This window comes from Mustelus asterias, chromosome 11 (assembly GCF_964213995.1).
Source record: "Mustelus asterias chromosome 11, sMusAst1.hap1.1, whole genome shotgun sequence".
Classification (NCBI taxonomy): Eukaryota; Metazoa; Chordata; class Chondrichthyes; order Carcharhiniformes; family Triakidae; genus Mustelus; species Mustelus asterias.
In genome coordinates, this window is record NC_135811.1 from 34395081 (window position 1) to 34415919 (window position 20839).

A 20839-nucleotide genomic window follows, 5' to 3' on the forward strand; every position below is an offset into this window, starting at 1 on the left:
CTGATAGAGCCAACAAGGCCAACTTCACAGAGATCGGGGCGCCCTTTGAAGATGGTGCTTCAATCTGTGCAAAAAATAAACTCCCCTCCTATCCCCCACAGATATGGAGGACCCCTCTAGAAGCAATCTCCCCCTTTCCCTCACCACGGAAGTATCAGCTGTACTCTCCCCCACTTCCACCACCCACCCCACTGAAGCATCAAGGGCACACCACTCCCTCACCCGACACACACAAGGGGGACTCGCACCCCCCACGGAGCTCCCCCCGAGGGCCCACCGCAACATTGCCAACTGGGCACTGCCCCTGGCACAGGTTGGCACTGATGTGGAGATGCCGGCGTTGGACTGGGGTAAACACAGTAAGAAGTTTAACAACACCAGGTTAAAATCCAACAGGTTTATTTGGTAGCAAAAGCCACACAAGCTTTCGGAGCTCTAAGCCCCTTCTTCAGGTGAGTGGGAATTCTGTTCACAAACAGAGCTTATAAAGACACAGACTCAATTTACATGAATAATGGTTGGAATGCGAATACTTACAACTAATCAAGTCTTTAAGAAACGAAACAATGTGAGTGGAGAGAGCATCAAGACAGGCTAAAAAGATGTGTACTGTCTCCAGACAAGACAGCCAGGTTGTCACATCTAGAGAAGTACCAGTCTGCGCCAGGGAAGGGTGCCAACTTCAGTTGGGCAGTGTTAGGAGGCTGTGGTGGGATATGCCCCTCTCCCCCAGGGGCTATGCTTACCACGGCACTCCCAGAGGGTTCCCCTCGACTGATTTCCTATCTGTAAACTTCGCCGATGTGACGTCACGTAGGTGAGGTATGAATATTCAATGGTGGGTGGGGGATCATGTGGCTAGGAAGCCCTTTAATGATGTTTAAGCATATTAAAATATATTGAAATAAGGTTCCTGCCCTTTCTGGGAGGAACCACATTACGTTACTGGCGAGGGGCAGAGAAAATTGGGAAACGAGATCTCGCTGGCGAGAATCTGGTTTCCCGATTCTTGCAGGATTTTGGGCCTGTGTCACCGTTTACACTGACGGGTGAACACGGGCTCAAAATCATTCCGATAGCTTGTGAGCAGCTGGTCCCTAGCACTGATCCTTGTGGTATCCCACCAGTCACAGCCTGCCAGTCTGAGAATGACCTGTTCATTCCCACTCTCTTTTCTGGCCATTAATCAATTCTCAATCAATGCCAGTATATTATCCGCAATCCTATCTGCCCTAATTCTGCTTACTACCCTCCGGTGTGGGATCTTATCAAAAGGCTTCTGAAAAACCAAATACACCACATCCACTGGTACCGCTCATCTATTTTGGCAGGTACAGCCTCGAAAAACATGAACAGGTTTGTCAAAAATGATTTCCCTTTTATAAATCCATGTTGAATCTGCCCAATCCTACCATTATTTCTAAGCGCCCAGTTATCATATCCTTCATAATAGTTTGTAGCATTTTCCTTATTACTAACAGGTCTGTAGTTCTCTGTTATCTCTCTCTCCCTGGGGTTACATTTGCTACCTTTCAATCTGCAGGAACCATTCCAGAAGTCTACAGAATTTTGGAAGATAACCACCAATGCATCCACCACTACACCCAGCTCTTTCAACACTCTACGATGTAGATCATCAGGTCCAAGGATTTATCAATTTCAAGTCCCATTAATTTCTCAGATTATGAGGATGAATTTCATAGAATCCCTACAGTACAGAAGGAGGTCATTCGGCCCATCAAGTCTGTACCGACCACAATCCCACCCAGGCCCTATCCCTGTAACCCCATGCATTTACCCTAGTTAGTCCCCCTGACACTAAGGGGCAATTTAGCATGGCCAATCCACCTAACCCGCACATCTTTGGATCATGGGAGGAAACTGGAGCACCCGGAGGAAATCCACACAGACATGGGGAGAATGTGCAAACTCCACACAGGCAGGGAGCCAAGCCGGGAATTGAACCCGGATCCCTGGCGCTGTGAAGCAGCAGTGCTAACGGCTGTGCCACCCATTTCCTTCAGGGTTGGCTGAATCTCCTGTCATGGGTTCAGCGAAAGATTAGCTGAAGAGCCAGAGAAGTGGCACAGCCATTTATGTTGATCTCTGACTAAAGATACAGAAGAGATTGGGAGGCTCTCTGTGGAAAGTCTATGCAAATATTGGGATTGATGTCACTTTCCAACCGGGTGTTGCAAGGATTTTGTACAGGCAGCAAATGTGTCATGTTGAAGGCAATTAAGCCATACTAGGGAGCAGAACGTTTTAAAAATCAGGTTATATTTTATTTCATGCTGGTTGTATATTTTATATGTTTATTGTATATGTTTCTGCTATGATCTTTCTCTATGTATTAATGATGGGTTTAATCCTTTAGAATAAAGTAACCAGTCTAATAAAGTCAGTCTAAAAATGCATGTTTTTTAAAAACACAAAAATAGAGAAAAGTCATGAATATGGCACAGTGCTTAGCATGTTGCCTCACAGCGGCAGGGACCCGGGTTCATTCCGGCCACGGGTCACTGTCTGTGTGGAATTTGTACATTCTCCCAGTGTCTGTATGGGTTTCCTCCGGGTGCCCCCGTATCCTCCCACAGTCCAAAGGTAGTCAGGTTAGGTTGATTGGCCATGCTAAGTTGACCCGAGTGTCAGGAAGATTAGCAGGGTAAATGCGTGGGGGGTTACGGGGATAGGGTCCGGGTGGGATTGTTGTCGGTGCGGGCTTGATGGGTCGAATGGCCTCTTTCTCACTGTTGGGATTCGAGGATGGATGTGCTTTGGTGAGTCTGCAGTGGTACCAGAGTGGGCCAAATATGTCATTGTTGATTTTAAAGTACAATTTACATCTCTGTTAGTCTTCAGAATGAGAGGAAGAAATATTTGATTAAATTATTAATAAACATCTGCAGCAAGTTCAAAAAGTGTACTTGGAATTTGCTCTTGACAAACTGAAGCCAATGGTTTCCAGTGTGTATAAGAAGAGTCTCCTTGCTAAACTTTTCTTGCCAAAACCTTCCCTCTCCTGAAGTTTTGACCCATGCTGGGATCTGGCTTCAATAGCCAAAACCCACAAATGCGTATTTTCTAATAGCGGAGATCACTGCAATAGCAATCAGAAGTGGAACTCCAGGGGTCCTGTCCCTTCAGATATTCTCCCCATTGTCTGAAAATGCTCACTCATGTTGGGGCACCGTTCCAGAGGCTTTGGCTGCCCCAGTCTCTCACCTCCAGTGGATTCGCTTTGTGGGCTTCAAGCGGGATATCATACCCAGGGAATCACTTACATTGAGCCTGATCCTACACTTAACTCTACAAACATGCTCACTCACACAAAATATAAAGATCACTGAAAAGCAATCAGGAACCTTGGCTGATTTCCCTCTGCCCTATTCCAAGATGCTGAGGCCAACTTTAGTATTCTTGCTGCGAACTCAGCTGAAATGAGCTAATCTGGCATAGTTTGCTCTCCAATTGTTTTCAGTCAGCCAAGAAAGAATTTATTGCTAATCTTCACAATTATGTCAAGTGCTTAAAGTCTAAAACCTATCATGAAGAGCATTTTAGGAGTAATGAGACAAGCATGGATTGACTAGCTACTGACATATATTTATAATGGCAGGTAGATTTACACAAATATGGATGGATATTTAAAAAAAAGTATTCATTAAAAAGACAAAAAGAATAACTGAAATCTAAAAACCTGGAGATTGAGATCTTACCAGCTTACCTTTCGAGAGAGCATAGCTAATTTGTTAGGAATTATCTCAGAGGAGGTTTGAGGAGGTTGGAGATTCATTCTCTTTGCTAGTCATTAGCATACTGTCCATTTCTATCTTACTACCTGATTTTGAAGAGGAGTCACATTGGACTCAAAATGTTAACTCTGTTTCTCTCTTCACAGATGCTGACAGATTTGCTGACTTTTTCCAGCATTTTCTGTTTTTATTTCAAGGTTTCCAGCATCCGTCGTGTTTTGCCTTTAATTTATTTTGAGAGTCTTGTGTCGAAGGGGTGAATAAAGACAAATAGCAGCAATGAAACGCATGGGAAGGGTGGGGGAACTCGGGACTCCAAGGAAGAGAGAGTTGGGGGCTAGTGCCAAAGTAAAGGTTTCAAAATTCTCAAATCTGACTCCAACCCACCCACTTCCCATTTTAACTGAGATGAGTGGTAGGTTAGGGTCGGGTTGGAGGTAGTTGTTGTGGGGGAGGGGGGGGGAGGGGGAAAGAGTCAGATGACCATCTCCCTCAGGGAGTGGGCCAATCACTAAAATCTTTCAGGGCGGTTAAGGCCTCCATTTTACCAGATTTTTGATTTTTAAAAAAGTTTTAAGTTTCAAATTTATTTATTCGTGTCACAAGTAGGCTTACATTAACACTGCAATGAAGTTACTGTGAAAATCCCCATCCGCCACATTCCACCATCTGTTCGGGTACACTGAGGGAGAATTTAGCATGGTCAATCCACCTAACCAGCACATCTTCCATGAGTTTCTGGAGGCTTTTTGAATCCCAAGGTATTAAAGGAGAAAGGGAAGGCTGATCCATGAGTTATGGACATTTACATCACTGCTTTAGGGCTGAGTGGATCAGGAATGCTTTCCCAGGCCCAACAAGCTTACCATGATTGGAGCCCTGTGATTGATAATCAACCAACCTACATGATGTCACAGTGCCCTGCAATCTCCAACTCACCAGCAAAGCCCCCTCCCCCCCCGATCCCCCACCTCCCAACATGTCTGACCGCCCAGGGATGTCTGAACCCACCAGGGGAACCTGACCCCCCCACGTTCCCACCCCATTCCGCAACAGTGTCTGACCCATTATCAATGTCTGACCATCCAGCTACTTCCAATCCCCACAAGCTCCCCCCCCCCCCCCGAGATGTCCAATCAATAAATAATGTGAAACAGGGTGATCGATCCCTTTAAATAGTGCTGGTGGGGGAGGGGACATGCTGAACACATGTTTGACTGTGAGATTAGGAGAGGGTATCAGGTGGAGTACTGAGGTTGAAAGTGGCACTACTGGAGTCCAATCAGCGTCACGTGTTAATGGACTTCACAATCTGCCAGCTCTAAATCATTTCATCACACACCAGTGCCCACATCAACATGGTATTTCGCGTGGACTCCATTTTGAACCCGAACTGCACTCTTAGTCCTCTGGGTGCTCCAGTTTCCTCCCACAGTCCGAAAGACATGCTGGTTAGGTGCATTGGCCATGCTAAATTCTCCCTCAGTGTACCCAAACAGGTGTCAGAGTGTGGCGACTGAGGGATTTTGACAGTAACTTCATTGCAGTGTTACTGTAAGCCTACTTGTGACACTAATAAACAAATAAATAACAGGTGCTGTGCGACACAATTTTGCAGCCTTACTCTCGAGTACCCTGTTTCCCGGGTGACTCAATTCTATTTGGATTCTTCTATTTTACTATTTAGTAGCACTATGTCCATCCATCGTTTGCTGATGATACTTTTCATGTTAATTGTGATTCCCCTTGAATGCTTTGTTTTGTAAGTTGCAGAGCAAACTAAAAATTAATGTCACATCAGAATATTTAGACAGTTTTGAAACCACTTTCTCCTGAAACCTGGCCCAATAGAATTAATCAACTGCCTAGATTCACAGCATTAAGTGAGAGAAAAAATATATATTTTAGCGTTCCCTGCGGTTATTTACGAGTTGCCATAACTGTTATCATTGAAACAATATTTGGCAACTTGCAATCAAGCTGCAGGAAAACTTCATCTTGTTTTTGTTGGAAAGACTTAAGGCCACAACACTGCTTGATATTTGTCAGTTTATAAAGAAAGAACTTGCACTTATGTAGCAAAATGATGTCCTGAGAAAGTCAAAAAGAATTCCGCAAACAATTGACTGCTTTTTAAGTGTGGTTATTATTGTGATGGCAGCAAATCTGCATGTTAGGTTCCACAGACCGCAATGAAATAAATGACTGAATAATCAGTTTTTGGTGATGTTTGAGGGGAAAATGCTGGTCAGTATGTTAGGAAAACTCCTCCTTTTCTTTGAACAGTGCTGTGAGATCTTTTACATCCATCTGTATAGGTCTGTGGAGCTTCCAATAGACAGCATCTCTGACAATTTAGCACCCTATCAGTACAGCATTGAAATATCAGCTTAGATTATTTGTTCAAATCATTAGCTGGGCCTTAATCTCACTAGCTCTGAATTAGAGGTGAGCGCGTCATCACTAAGCCAAGTTGCATGGAGGGAGACACTGCAGACATGAAACAACAAAGCTTTGTTCATTTCTATTTGATTGGGAAGGAATTGTTGTTACTCTGTTACACCGTTACCAACCCGGCACCCCCACCGCACCCCACCACCCAAAGCATTTCTGAATCCAGAGGCAAAATGGCATCTCAAACATTTGGAGATCAATAGGGCTACAGATAATGGTTCTTCCCAAAACCTTTCTAGCTTAACTTCAGGATTGGAGAAATTAGTATACCTATCTAGTCCATCTATGTTCACCACAGAAGTCTGCATGCAATGAGGAGATGTGTGCCTCTATCACCTAAGGATACAAATATGATAAACCCAAGAATTTTCACCAACATCATTCAAATGCACACTTATCCTGTCATGATATGGAAACAGGGATTTTGTTGGTTTTTGGTCAGGTGTTAAGTGGAAGATGGGCTGGGAAACCATTGCACCAGGCCCTAACCAATCAGCGTTCTTCCAAAAAAGTAAACACATTCACCCAATTTTGCGTGAGCACATTTAAGTTGTGCGACGTTGTTAAGGGTGCTATAATGCATCACAATTTCCATCATTTATATCACAGCGATATATTCCTCATATCTTTGCTGTTATGGATTACAAGATGGGAACTTAAACCCTTAAAGTAAAAGCCTAATCTTTTATGAGGTTGCAATCAATCACTGCGTGATCAATTACACGCTGCAATCCTGTGATTTTTGCAATTTAGTTTAGACTTTTTCCCTTCCAGTTGAAAATGATTTGCACTGTAAACTGATGGAGATGTGAATTAGTAATAGGGTGACGATGTCAAAGGGACATTCAACACATTGGTGTGCTACAGGATCCACAATCTATCTCCTTAGCCAATTAAACTCAAGGAGTGGGATTTTCTGACGGTGCTTGCCCCAAGACTGGAAAATCCTGCCCGATGTCAACGGTCCATGTCCCCACCCGCTATGATTCCCATGGCAGGCGGAGTGGGAAAATTCAATCCAAAGACTGAGAAAGAAACAGAGGAATGACTGAGAAGAAAATAAGGCACATTGGAGTCAAATTCTGTACAGGAAGAGAAGGATAGAGCAGGAAGCATAGTTTGGATTAACAGTAAATTTTAAAAAAACAAAGAAAAAGTTAAAAAGTGTAATTTTCAAAAAAATCTCAGGACAATTTATTCCAAACAGTAAGGAGACTCCACAGTTTCAGCTGTTCCCCTTTTGGGATTCTGAGATTGAATAACATTGCAGGAATAGAATTCTAACCATTGAAAGGATCCTTAAGCTGTAAAGTACCGAACCTAACATTCAGTGGCAAATTTAATTCTTAATTAATGTGCGAATGCAGCAATTTCTTAGTCCTACTGGGAGACATGTGACAAGATCCTGTTTTCAAAAGGCTAACAGTGAACTACCCAGAAATTTGTGGCAATTCACAGCTCACAAGGCATCTCTTCCATGTCGCAGAATGCTGGACCATTGACACACTCGTAAGGCGTGCCCGCTAAACTTATTAGTTTGCTTGCAATTTCAAGGCCAACTCTACCATCAAAGCTATGTCAATTAGGCTGAGCCTAGAATAATTGCCAGGGTAAATGGTGGAGAAGTTGAGTAGGCAAAACCTTCTGAAGTTTATTTATTAGTCACAAGTGAGGCTTACATTAACACTGCAATGAAGTTACTGTGAAATTCCCCTAGTCGCCACACTCCAGCGCCTGTTCGGGTCAATGCACCTAACCAGCACGTCTTTCAGACTGTGGGAGGAAACTGGAGCACCCGGAGGAAACCCATGCAGACACGGGGAGAACGCGCAAACTCCACACAGACAGTGACCCAAGATGGGAATTGAACCCGGGTTCCTGGCGCTGTGAGGCAGCAGTGCTAACCAGTGTGCCACCGTGCCGCCCCCAATAAATTCTAATAAATTGGAAAACCAATCTCGAAGACCACGGTTATTTTGAAGGCCGTTGTGATGAATATTTACAGACAGCATAGACTCTATATCCACATCATACTTTCAATCCATCATAGGTATAAACATAACAAATGCACTATATATTGTGTTAATTGATAGTTCAGTTGGAGTTGTGACAGAAATGCTTCAGCTAATGTTCACTAACAGCTTAACCTTTCCCCTAGAATCCGGTGGCACCTAATTGAAGTGAATTGGAGCTGCCAGTGAAGAGTTATACAATCAGCTCTGCATCACTTTATGACTAGACTACGCAAACATGCATGCACATAGCTTCACCTACTGTCACCCAACTGATGGTTAAATTCCCACGTCAGGGAAGAACTGACTGGACTTGAACTAAAACTAATTTTTAAAAAATAAATAGCCCCGAAGCGGCCCAACAATAATACTAGTGCAGTTGTTGCAAAGCCAAAGCATCGTGAGACTACTTTCTTGAGATGGCCTCAGAGGGATTACTGGAATTGGATATACTATCGATTGTGCAACTTCATTCCTTAGCTATGCTGCAGCTTTTGTGTTGATTAAACATAGAAATCCTTTTGCATTCACACAAAATTGTGGTTTAATCATACTGCACCTTGACTTTTAATTTAGCATCAAACTAATAAATTGGTATTGAACGAATCATTCAGCAGAAGACTGCAGATTTTATATTATTTCAGCAAAATAAATAATTTGACCCCTCTTCTGTACTTCAATTCAATACAATTCTCTGATGGTTTTATGATTTATATGCAAACGGTACCAATTATTTTAATTATTATTACATAATTTATAATTCTAAAGTGAAAACTAAAAAAATGGCTCAATTCCAGAATAAACAAAAGTTGATGCATTGTTACTTACAAAGAGAAATGGCAAAAGAATATAAGGACCTGATTCAGGTTTTTAAAAGTTTTAATTTGACTTCTTAGAGGAAATCTGTTGATACTGAAATAATTGGCTTCAGAATCATGTCAGATTATTTTTGGACAATTAGAGGATTTGAAAACAAATGAGTTATAGCAAAAGGAAGTTGAAAATATGCGGGTTATAAAATATTGTTTTAATGAACTTATTGTAAAAGCAGTATTTTGGACACTCGCTCTTTAAATTTTGCATTATAAATGTAATGTGCTTCTTTAGGAAGCCTGGCCACCAACAAGCTAAGAAAACTACAGGGGAGAGGGGGGGGAAAGAAATATAACTTGCCTTGTGGGGCCAGATAAACAATTCCAAGAATATTGTGAAGTGGAACATGGCAATCTGCTGTGCAGTGACCTTATCAAAATATCTTGTTAAATAGGCAGCTTTCCCTATATATCCCAGAAGTCAAGCATCCCATTCCTGGACTACATACAAATCGACTTACCAGTTCTACCGAGAAAGGGTTCAAAAGGAAGAATTGTGAATTTCCTTAAGTGAGAGCACATGCATAGAATGTTTTAACAGTGGATCTTAAGACTGCTTGAAAAAAATATAAGAACTTGATTCAGGTTTTTAAAAGTTTTAATTTGACTCCTTAAAGGGAATCTGTTGATACTTAAATAATTAGCTTCAGAATCATGTCAGATCATTTTTGAACAATTAGTGGATTTGAAAACAAACGAGTAAAGCAAAAGGAAGTCGAAAACATGTGGGTTATAAAATATTAAATACAGAATAACAGCAAACAATAACTTCACTGGTAAATCTGGGATTCTGAAAGATGTTTTAAGGTGAATGTCTGTACCGTCAGGGAAATCGCAACACCATCAATGGTGTCAACATCAATGATTCAAAGATCAAAGACAATAACCACCTCTCAAACTAATCAAATAATGTTCCCTTACTCAAACTGTAGGAAAACTAGCTTCTCCTCTCCCTGTAACCGTATATTTGCATTTCCAACACATGATATCCTCCCCAGATAAAACTGCAAATTAGTACCAAATTATTTGACATTTTGTGCTGCAGACATGTTCCCAGCAGAAACTGTACTGAAACTGGTCACATTCATATCACTCAGACTGTCCACAATCAAGAGAGAAATGACTTAGAACCAGCAATTGAACTTGGGTCTCAGAAATGAAGAAAATGAGTTATCATTCAATATCTGTTCTTAAGGGTTAATGAGTCTGACAGAAATCGGCAAATTCCAGTTCAGACCATTCACTATTTCTCTGATCGTTACTCACCATAACAATCCCTCCTGACTGCTCTGCTGTGCACATACTCATTATTGGTGCCATTCCAATGGTTGTTCCCTGGAAATACACCCCACTGCAAATAGATAACAAAGAGACTTTGTCATAATCTGAAGTCAAACAATTTGGTTAACTAACTTTTCTCATTATTTTTGAGATTTCTATATTTTCAGTAGTGGCAGCAGGGCTGAGACTGAGATTGAAATTTGGGCCTACTGGCAGGATGTTGTTGACTCTTTGGCAACTAATGTTACCAACTGACCCCACAGTTGCAGAAACAAAATAGGACAGTTATTGGTCAATCAATCATGAAGAAAATAATTTCAGTTTCATAATACTGGTTATTATACCACTCAATTCTTCCCTTTTACCCTTGCCCTGAAGATTATAAATTGTGAAGCATTAGTCATCAGCTCAGAAATATCTTCCTGAAATGGCCGTTATGAACAAGGACAGTTATCAGCTGAAAAGAGAGACAAAACTGAAGGAAGTACTGCATCATAAGGCATGATTGTAGGTGATATCTCTGATCACCAATCAACCACTCATAAAAATGGTTTAGAGCCATCAACGTGGGTGTAAGGAATACACCAGATTCCTAGATAACAGGTATTAAGATATAAGAAATGGTGCTGGGGGCATGGCATTCCATCTTAAAGTTTATTGATAAAAGCCTTTCCTATTAATTACATTGAGAGGCGTTGCTGATTAATTGATATACTTAGTCCGGCTCAATGCTGATTACTTCTAACTAACTGTTTGATATGTAGCTATATTCTGATTCCAATGTATTATTTGAAATTCTATCATATACCAATTTATTACAATGTTCAAGGAAAATTAAACAAACCAATCACATTGCACCAAATACAAACCCCAAAACTTTTCACCCTTCGCTTTTAAATATCTGAAATTTCTAATGTCTAAAATAAACCTTTGTTACAAATCAAAAGTTAAACGTGCACATATTTCTCAAGTGTGGGTATGACAGCACAGTGATTATCTTGCTGGACTTGTGATCCAGGAGTCTGGACTAATAATCCAGGGCCAGGGTTTAACGGCTTCATGATAGCACTAGAGGGGGTACAGAGGAGGTTCACCAGGATGTTACCTGGGATGCAGCATTTGAGCTACAAGGAGAGACTGAATAGGTTTGGATTGTTTTCTTTAGTAAGGAGTCTAACAACACCAGGTGAAAGTCCAACAGGTTTATTTAGTAGCAAACACCACTAGCTTTCGGAGCACTGCTCCTTCATCAGGTGAGTGGGAGGTCTGCTAACAAACAGCAAACAGGGCATATAAAGGCACAAACTCAATTTACAGAATAATGAATAATGATTGGAATGTGAGTCTTTACAGCTAATCAAGTCTTAAAGTTACAGACAATGTGAGTGGAGAGAGGGTTAAGCACAGGTTAAAGAGATGTGTATTGCCTCCAGACAGGACAGCCAGTGAGATTCTGCAAGTCAAGGCAAGTTGTGGGGGTTACAGATAGTGTGACATGAACCCAAGATCCTGGTTGAGGCCGTCCTCATGTGTGCGGAACCCGGCTATCAGTCTCTGCTCAGCGACTCTGCGCTGTCGTGTGTCGTGAAGGCCACCTTGGAGAACGCTTACCCAAATTTCAGAGGCCGAATGCCCGTGACCGCTGAAGTGCTCCCCAACAGGAAGAGAACAGTCTTGCCTCCCGAAGATACACAAGGCCAACATCACCCGGCCGGTGATTGTCGAGCGGTGTTCATTCATCCGTTGTCGTAGCATCTGCATGGTTTCTCCAATGTACCATGCCTCGGGACATCCTTTCCTGCAGCGTATCAGGTAGACAACGTTGGCCGAGTTGCAAGAGTATGTACCGTGTACCTGGTGGATGGTGTTCTCACGTAAGATGATGGCATCTGTGTCGATGATCCGACTGTGGCAGGGTTGTGTGGTATTGTGGTCACAGTTCTCCTGAAGGCTGGGTAGGTTGCTGCGGACAATGGTCTGTTTGAGGTTGTGCGGTTGTTTGAAGGCAAGAAGTGGGGCTGTGGGGATGGTCTTGGCGAGATGTTCGTCTTCATTAATGACATGTTGAAGGCTCCGGAGGAGATGTCGTAGCTTTTCTGCTCCGGGGAAGTACTGGACGACGAAGGGTACTCTGTCCACCGTGTCCTGTGTTTGTCTTCTGAGGAGGTCGGTGCGGTTTTTTGCTGTGGTGCGTCAGAACTGTCGATCGATGAGTCAAGCGCCATATCCTGTTCTTATGAGGGCATCTTTCAGCGTCTGGAGGTGTCTGTTGCGATCCTCCTCATCCGAGCAGATCCTGTGTATACGGAGGGCTTGTCCGTAGGGGATGGCTTCTTTAACGTGTTTAGGGTGGAAACTGGAGAAGTGGAGCATCGTGAAGTTATCCGTGGGCTTGCGGTACAGTGAGGTGCTGAGGTGACCGTCCTTAATGGAGATGCGTGTGTCCAAGAATGCAACCGATTCCGGAGAGTAGTCCATGGTGAGTCTGATAGTGGGATGGAACTTGTTGATGTCATCATATAGTTGTTTCAGTGATTGTTTGCCATGAGTCCAAAGGAAGAAAATGTCATCGATGTATCTAGTGTCGAGCATCGGTTGAAAGTCCTGTGCGGTGAAGAGGTCTTGTTTGAACCTGTGCATGAAGATGTTGGCATATTGAGGTGCGAATTTGGTCCCCATCGCTGTTCCGTGTGTCTGGATGAAGAACTGGTTGTTGAAGGTGAAGACATTGTGGTCCAGGATGAAGCGGATGAGTTGTGGAATTGCATCTGGAAACTGGCAGATGTTGGCGTTGAGTACTGAGGCAGTTGCAGCAATGCCATCATCGTGGGGGATGCTGGTGTAGAGTGCCGAGACATCCATTGTGACGAGGAGTGCCCCTGGTTCAACTGCTCCATGTGTGCTGAGTTTCTTAGTGTCAGGGGGACCAGCTAAGGTAAATGCATGGGGGTTATGGGTATAGGGCCTGGGTGGGATTGTGGCCAGTGCAGATTGGATGGGGCGAATGGCCTCCTTCTGCACTGTAGGCATTCTATGGATGTATGATTTTACAGTAACTTCCATAAACTGGCAACTGAATTGTTTTAGCCCAGAGAGATGGCTAGCCAGTCAGCTTTGCTTGTTACAGAAAGCAAAAACGAAATCCAGCTTTTGCATTCGGTGTGATGTTAACATTGGTAGTATCCTGTGTTAGAAGCCCCAGTATAGAGTGAGGGAGTGATACCTTCTTCACTCGAATTTTAAGTTGTTTCTGCTCTTAACAAAACAAAGAACCAGTAAAATGAGTTTTGGAAATTTTTCAGGTCAGCGTGAAATCTTTGATTTATTCCTGGCTAATTCTAATTAATAATAGAAGTACATCATCTGGGCTGGAACTCCAGTGCAATTCTGGGGGAGTTGCTGCACTGTTTTCAGGCCATGAACTAAATTAAGATTTTGCCTTTCACTTTCAGGTGGACGTCAATGATCCTAAGCGAAGAAGAACATGCACATTTAATGCAGTAAACATCCGTAGTATCTGGATCTATTTACTCTATGAAGATTTTCAATTAATGCACTTCCTTTCCCTCATTCCACATTTCAGACTGGCTGTCAGGTAAACACAGTAAGAGTTTTAACAACACCAGGTTAAAGTCCAACAGGTTTATTTGGTAGCAAATGCCATTTGGTATCCTATATTTCCCATCCTATATTTAAATTAGTCTGTAATACACCTCAATTGCACACAGGTTAACATTTTTCAAGCACTTGCTACCAAATAAACCTGTTGGACTTCAACCTGGTGTTGTTAAAACTCTTACTGTGTTTACCCCAGTCCAACACCGGCATCTGTACATGATGTCAGGTACAGAGCAGGAAAGAGCTTCTTAGAGGTTCACTGCATGGAAACGTGCCCTTCGGCTCAACTTGTCCATGCTGCCCAGTTTTTACCACTAAGCCAGTCCCAATTGCCCGCATTTGGCCCATATCCCTCGATACCCATCTTACCCATGTAACTGTCTAAATGCTTTTTAAAAGACAAAATTGTACCTGCCTCTACTACTACCTCTGGCAGCTCGTTCCAGACACTCACCACCCTCTGAGTGAAAAAATTGCCCCTCTGGACCCTTTTGTATCTCTCCCCTCTCACCTTAAACCTACGCCCTCTAGTTTTAGACTCCCCTGTCTTTGGGAAAAGATGTTGACTATCTAGCTGATCTATGCCCCTCATTATTTTATAGACCTCTATAAGATCACCCCTAAGCTTTCTGCACTCCAGGGAAAACAGCCTTTGCGAAGGGAGAATGATTATTCTATTATCTGCTGAACACAGATAAATCCAAAAGTTATTTGCTTTTTCCTTTTTTTTTTAAAGACTTGGAGCAACAGTAAGTTAAATTTCTAAAATTTAATAGAATATATCGTTTTAATATTAACAACCACTTTTTTTCAGGAAGACACACTCGGAGGTTGTATGACTGGAGTGAGGACAGCACTTGGAGTGAGGACAGCATTTGGACTGCATGTGCACACAATGAAATTTGTTGGCTGCACTCCTCAAAGCTGTAATAAGAAACAGCAATGTTCCATACGCCCAGTTAAGAGTGCTGGCTTTCAATTGTGAGAATTGTTCATTAGTATATTTCACATCCAGGACTTTTTCCATGTGGAGCCAGATCTAACGATATAGGGTCTGAGATGTCATTCATGAGTTAGTGGGTCACAGAATAATTATAAGTATTGATACCTTGACAGGCCCATCTGAGTAACAAATGGTGCAGAGATTTTAATGATTGGAATATTTTTCACAGGAATCAATATGGTAGGATAATTGTCCGATGAGTTGCTTTATGTAAATGATCTAAGTCCCAGCAGAATTAGCATTACCATTAGCAAAGGGGCCAGAAGTAAAGGAACAGATGCAGACCTCCCATGACAGCAGCAGTGAATCTGCCCTCAGAATCTGCTGGGTGATGATAGAAATTGTGACCATTCAGGATCCCAGTGGGTCTGGTGGTTATTAATGAAGAAGCTTATCTTAATCATTTTGAGTAGAACATGCGTAGGTGAGGTGGCGCTGCAGAGACTGAAGGGCTGCTGGTCCTCTGATTGGCTAGCAGCACCTAGAGGCAGGATTTTCACCTTTTAAGGCCCTTGCACCATCAAAGACAGGCCGTTAACTGTCCAAATGAAATTTAAACATGTCAGAAATGGTCCTGACTGGGTCACCACCAGCTTTCTGTCTGATGAATGGGGCCACCCCCTTATAGACATTAAATTCACTCCCACAAAGTGGTGAGGGCCCCCCCGCTCCCTACACCTTGAGACAGCAGTGAGGCTGCCAGGATAATCTACCAATGGTGGTGTAATGAGGCCCTTGAATGACCATCAATTGACTACTTAAAGACTACAATTGGCCTCTGGGTGGGCAGGTCATCCTTGACTTTACCCACCCTGGCTCAATTGGGGTGGTGAGTCAGGCAGGGGAAGGGCTCTCCATGCAATTCTTTCCCAACCAATTATACGCCACCCTTCCACCACATTCCCACCCCACACCCATCTCTCTACCCATTCCTGGAGGGGAAATTGAATTCGACCTGTTGTGGTCTTGGGGCACATTATCCTGGTGACAAACTATCACTTAAAAATTCGGATCGGAATTACTGAGTTATTACCTTTGTAGTTTCTGGGGTAGTTTAGCTTTACATTTTTTTTTAGAAGCAAAGGCCTGTGAACTTGTAGCCATTTTTGTTTCATTTTCTGGCATGATGGACAGAAAAGGTTAACTATACTTTTCCAGGATTTCAAGCACAAAGATAAACTTATTCAGATTTCCTAATAACTTCTCATATTGTAAAATATAATAAATTAACTGAGAATTTTAAGCTTATTGTTATGCCTTTCAATACCACAGGATTTATTCTTAAATAATATGGATATATTATGGATATGACTGTATATCAAGAAAATGGCAAGTCCTAAAATTGAAAAATACTTCATACAAATTGAAGCAGTGAGTTGACATGTGGATAAATTATTCTTTTGATGCCATCAGATTCAAATTACAGCCTCACTTGATGTTTCAATAAACTGAACCAGAAAGATTATGATTGATTTCTCGCTTGTGTTGAGTTAGCTGATCTCAGCAGGACTGTACTAGAGGTGGTAAAATTGGCCTCAGCATCCTGATTAGAGTGGAGAAATTCAGCCAACGTTCCAGTCTTCATCACTATCTAGTGAGTCTTGGTGTAAAAGCAATTGTTGAGGAGAGGCTTGCATTTGCCCGCAAAGACCGAGCGGTTAAGCTGCCTGCCGATAATCTCGGTTAAATCTCATATCCTTGATGCCAGTGGAATCAGACTCCAGCAAGGAACCAAAGCACTCAGGAGACGGTTAGCAAGAAAACTGAAAAGGAGCAGTATTTAATTCTATAGTCTAGAAATAAGTACTGGTGATACGAAGGGAAAATGATCATGCGATATTCTTCTGTCTGCTACTGTAACAGAGGAATTAACCTGAAACTAATTAAATGTCCATTCTGGGCTCTCATTTTGATTGTAACAGCATTCATTCTAAAAGACCCCTGTTGTTAATTATCATCAGAATCTCATATTTTCCAATGAACAGGAAATTGTTTGAACATGAATAAAGAGGATTCCAATTAAACCCACTTATTCTTTGCTTCTAACCGAGGATTTAATTTATGAGGTACTGGTTGTTTCAGATTGCTCTTCCTTGCTAACACCTCTCTTCCCTGTCTTGATTTGGCACACACAGATACACGAGATTTTATGCAAACATTTTTCATGAGAATGGTCTGACTCCAATAGTCAACCTCTCGAGCTCAGGCTCAGCTTCAGCTGTTTCAGGAGTTGGAGAATGTTAGGAGTAGTGGCAAGCTGTAAGCTGAGGAGGGGTTTCTCGAAATAATTTGTCCTCCATAATTAGCAATTTCAATGCAAACTGGGATTGTAATTAAGGGACACGGCTTTTCCCCATTTATGTTTGATTTGATTTATTGTTGCCACATGTATTGGTGTGCAGTGCTTCTTGTGCGCGATACAGACAAAGCATACCGTTCATAGAGTACCTAGGGGAGAAGGAAAGGAGAGGGTGCAGAATGTAGTGTTACAGTCATAGCTAGGGTGTTGAGAAAGATCAACTTAATATATGGTAGGTCCATTCAAAAGTCTGATGGCAGCAGGGAAGAAGCTGTTCTTGAGTCAGTTGGTGTGTGATCTCAAACTTTTGTATCTTTTTCCCGACCGAAGAAGGTGGAAGGGAGAATGTCCAGGGTGTGTGGGGTCCTTGATTATGCTGGCTGCTTTTCCAAGGCAGCAGGAAGTGTAGACAGTGTCAGTGGATGGGAGGCTGGTTTGCGTGATGGACCGTCCTGACAATGCTGCTGATCATAGAATCCCTGCAGTGCAGAAGGAGGCCATTCGGCCCATCGAGTCTGCACCGACCACAATCTCACCCAGCCCCTATCCCCGTAACCCCACGTAATATCCCAGCTAGTCCCCCTAGGGACACTAAGGGGCAATTTAGCATGGCCAATCAACCTAACCTGCACATCTTTGGACTGTGGGCGGAAACCCACGCAGACACAAGGAAAATGTGCAAACTCCACACAGACAGTGGCAATCGAATCTGGGTCCCTGGTGCTCTGAGGCAGCAGTGTTAACCACAGTGCCACCCCACCGTGATCCCCCTGAAGCCAGCTGCAAAGTGCGTCTTGATATTTTGCGCAAGTTGAACTGGACAATGTTTATGTGCAGAGCACCTTTTATAATATTTTTTCTTGGAATACGGGTGATACTGTCAAAGCATCCCTTATTATCATCAAGCGAAGTAAATCCTGATTTTAACCTAGGAGGCCCAGAGGTCAAGTCACGAGGTGTTAGGAACAGGTCAGGAACTTACAGTTCTTGAACTATTCCTAATGCAAAGCCAGCTTAACTGATGATTTCTGGCTTTGGGACATCTGTTTACCTCAGACAAAGTGGGGCCTAATTCAACAGACGGAGACACAGTCCAATTATGTCATTCGAAGACACAAGCGAGATTTATGGTGAATTTTTAACTCTGTAAGTTTAGTTTCAGCTTTCTTTTACACTCCTAAGCTTCAGTAATCAACCTGTATCAGTCTCTGCTTCCATTATACAGCCGTCTCTGTAAGCAAAGTGCGTGTGTACAGAGGGGACATACATCCAAAACTCTAAGTGCCGGGAGCTAGCTACTGATCTTCCCTGTCACTATATAGTAAGAATAAAAATTCTCTTCAGACCCTGGGGCATTTCAGGAATTTGAATGGGTACCTGTTCTTAAGAATCCAGGAGGCTCCCTGAAACTCAAATCTTTGAAGTGATATTTTAATATATAATGAGATGCAGTGTTAATGTGGTGGATTGGCTACGGACACATTTTATTGTGCATGTCACTCTCACTCTGGTGAAAACATGCAGCTCGTGTCTCAGCTAGATCTTAATACAGATTATGAGACTGTCGGAACAATTGAGACGAATCTGTACATTGGCATGAACTTCAAAACTGAACTTGAGTCATTTTTGTTACCAAAGGATATTAAGGATTATGCAACCAAAGTACGTAGGTGGAGATAAGATACAGATTGACTGTGATCTAATTTAATGGTCAGTCTGGTTTGAGAGGTTAAATGGCCTCTGCCTGTTGCATCTTACTTTCACTATTGGTTGAAATACAAAAATATCAACACCAAAATGTCAAAGGAAACAGATGGGACTGAACCAGTAACATTATTGTAACTGAGAAGACAGCGTGACTATAACTAGCACTCTTCATCCCTTAATGACACCATTCAAAGAACAAAGAAAGAACAAAGAGTAATACAGCACAGGAACAGGCCCTTCGGCCCTCCAAGCCTGCGCCATTCATGTGCCCAACTAGACCATTCGTTTGTATCCCTCTATTCCCAGTCTGTTCATGTGGCTATCTAGATAAGTCTTAAACGATCCCAGCGTGTCCGCCTCAATCACCTTGCTTGGCAGTGCAATCCAGGCCCCCACCACCCTTTGTGTAAAATACGTCCCCCTGACATCTGTGTTGAATCTTGCCCCCCTCACCTTGAACCCGTGACCCCTTGTGTTCGTCACCTCCGACCTGGGAAAAAGCTTCCCACTGTTCACCCTCTCTATGCCCTTCATAATTTTATACACTTCTATTAGGTCGCCCCTCATCCTCCGTCTTTCCAGGGAGAACAACCCCAGTTTACCCAATCTCTCCTCATAGCTAAGACCCTCCATACCAGGCAACATCCTGGTAAACCTTTTCTGTACTCTCTCCAAAGCCTCCACGTCCTTCTGGTACTGTGGCGACCAGAACTGGACGCAGTATTCCAAATGTGGCCTAACCAACGTTCTATACAGCTGCAACATCATATGCCAACTTTTATATTCTATGCCCCGTCCAATAAAGGCAAGCATGCCATATGCCTTCTTCACCACCCTCTCCACCTGTGCTGCCATCTTTAAGGATCTGGGTGGACTTGTACACTCAGGTCCCTCTGTGTGTCTACACTCCTGATGGTTCTGCCATTTATTGTATAGCTCCCCCTTACATTAGATCTACCGAAATGCATCATTTCACATTTATCTGGATTAAATTCCATCTGCCATTTCTCCACCCAATGTTCCAGCCTATCTATATCCTGCTGTATTCTCTGACAATGTTCATCACTATCCGCAACTCCAGCAATCTTTGTGTCGTCCGCAAACTTACTGATCACACCAGCTACATCTTCCTCCAAATCATTTATATATATCACAAACAGCAGAGGTCCCAGTACAGAGCCCTGTGGAACACCACTAGTCATAGACCTCCAACCGGAAAAAGACCCCTCCACTGTTACCCTCTGTCTTCTATGGCTAAGCTAGTTCTCCACCCATCTAGCTAGCTCACCTTTTATCCCGTGAGATTTAACCTTTTGCACCAGCCTGCCATGAGGGACCTTGTCAAACGCTTTACTAAAATCCATATAGACGACATCCACGGCCCTTCCCTCGTCAATCATTTTTGTCACCTCCTCAAAAAATTCAACCAAATTTGTGAGGCATGACCTCCCTCGTACAAAACCATGCTGTCTATCGCTAATGAGATTATTCAGTTCTAAATGCGCATATATCCTATCTCTAAGAATCTTCTCCAACAATTTCCCTACCACGGACGTCAAGCTCACCGGCCTATAATTATCCCTTTGTCTTATGTCACGACAAATTTGTCAATCTCTCCATTTCCTTGACCCATCCCTGGTCTTCTATTCTGTCCCATCTCCTCGCCCCCTTTCCAACCATATAATTCTGTACATTTCTACCTTTCTTCAGTTCTGTAGATGGGTCACTTAGACCCGAAAGGTTAACTCTGTTTCTCTCCACAGATGCTGCCGTACCTGCTGAGATTATCCAGCATTTTCTGTTGTTATTTCAGATGTCCAGCATCTGCAATGTTTTGC

The 20839-nt window shown here is 42.8% G+C and overlaps 1 protein-coding gene across 1 annotated transcript in view; it reads right to left on the reverse strand.

The window, feature by feature from the left end:
- The window catches only part of adam12a (ADAM metallopeptidase domain 12a), a 347620-nt gene that overhangs the window by 85883 nt on the left and 240898 nt on the right, over positions 1-20839 (reverse strand). Inside the window, exon 10 of the mRNA XM_078223418.1 lies at positions 10360-10444. Within this exon, the coding sequence (XP_078079544.1) occupies positions 10360-10444 (85 nt within the window). The remainder of the gene's footprint in view (positions 1-10359; positions 10445-20839) is intronic.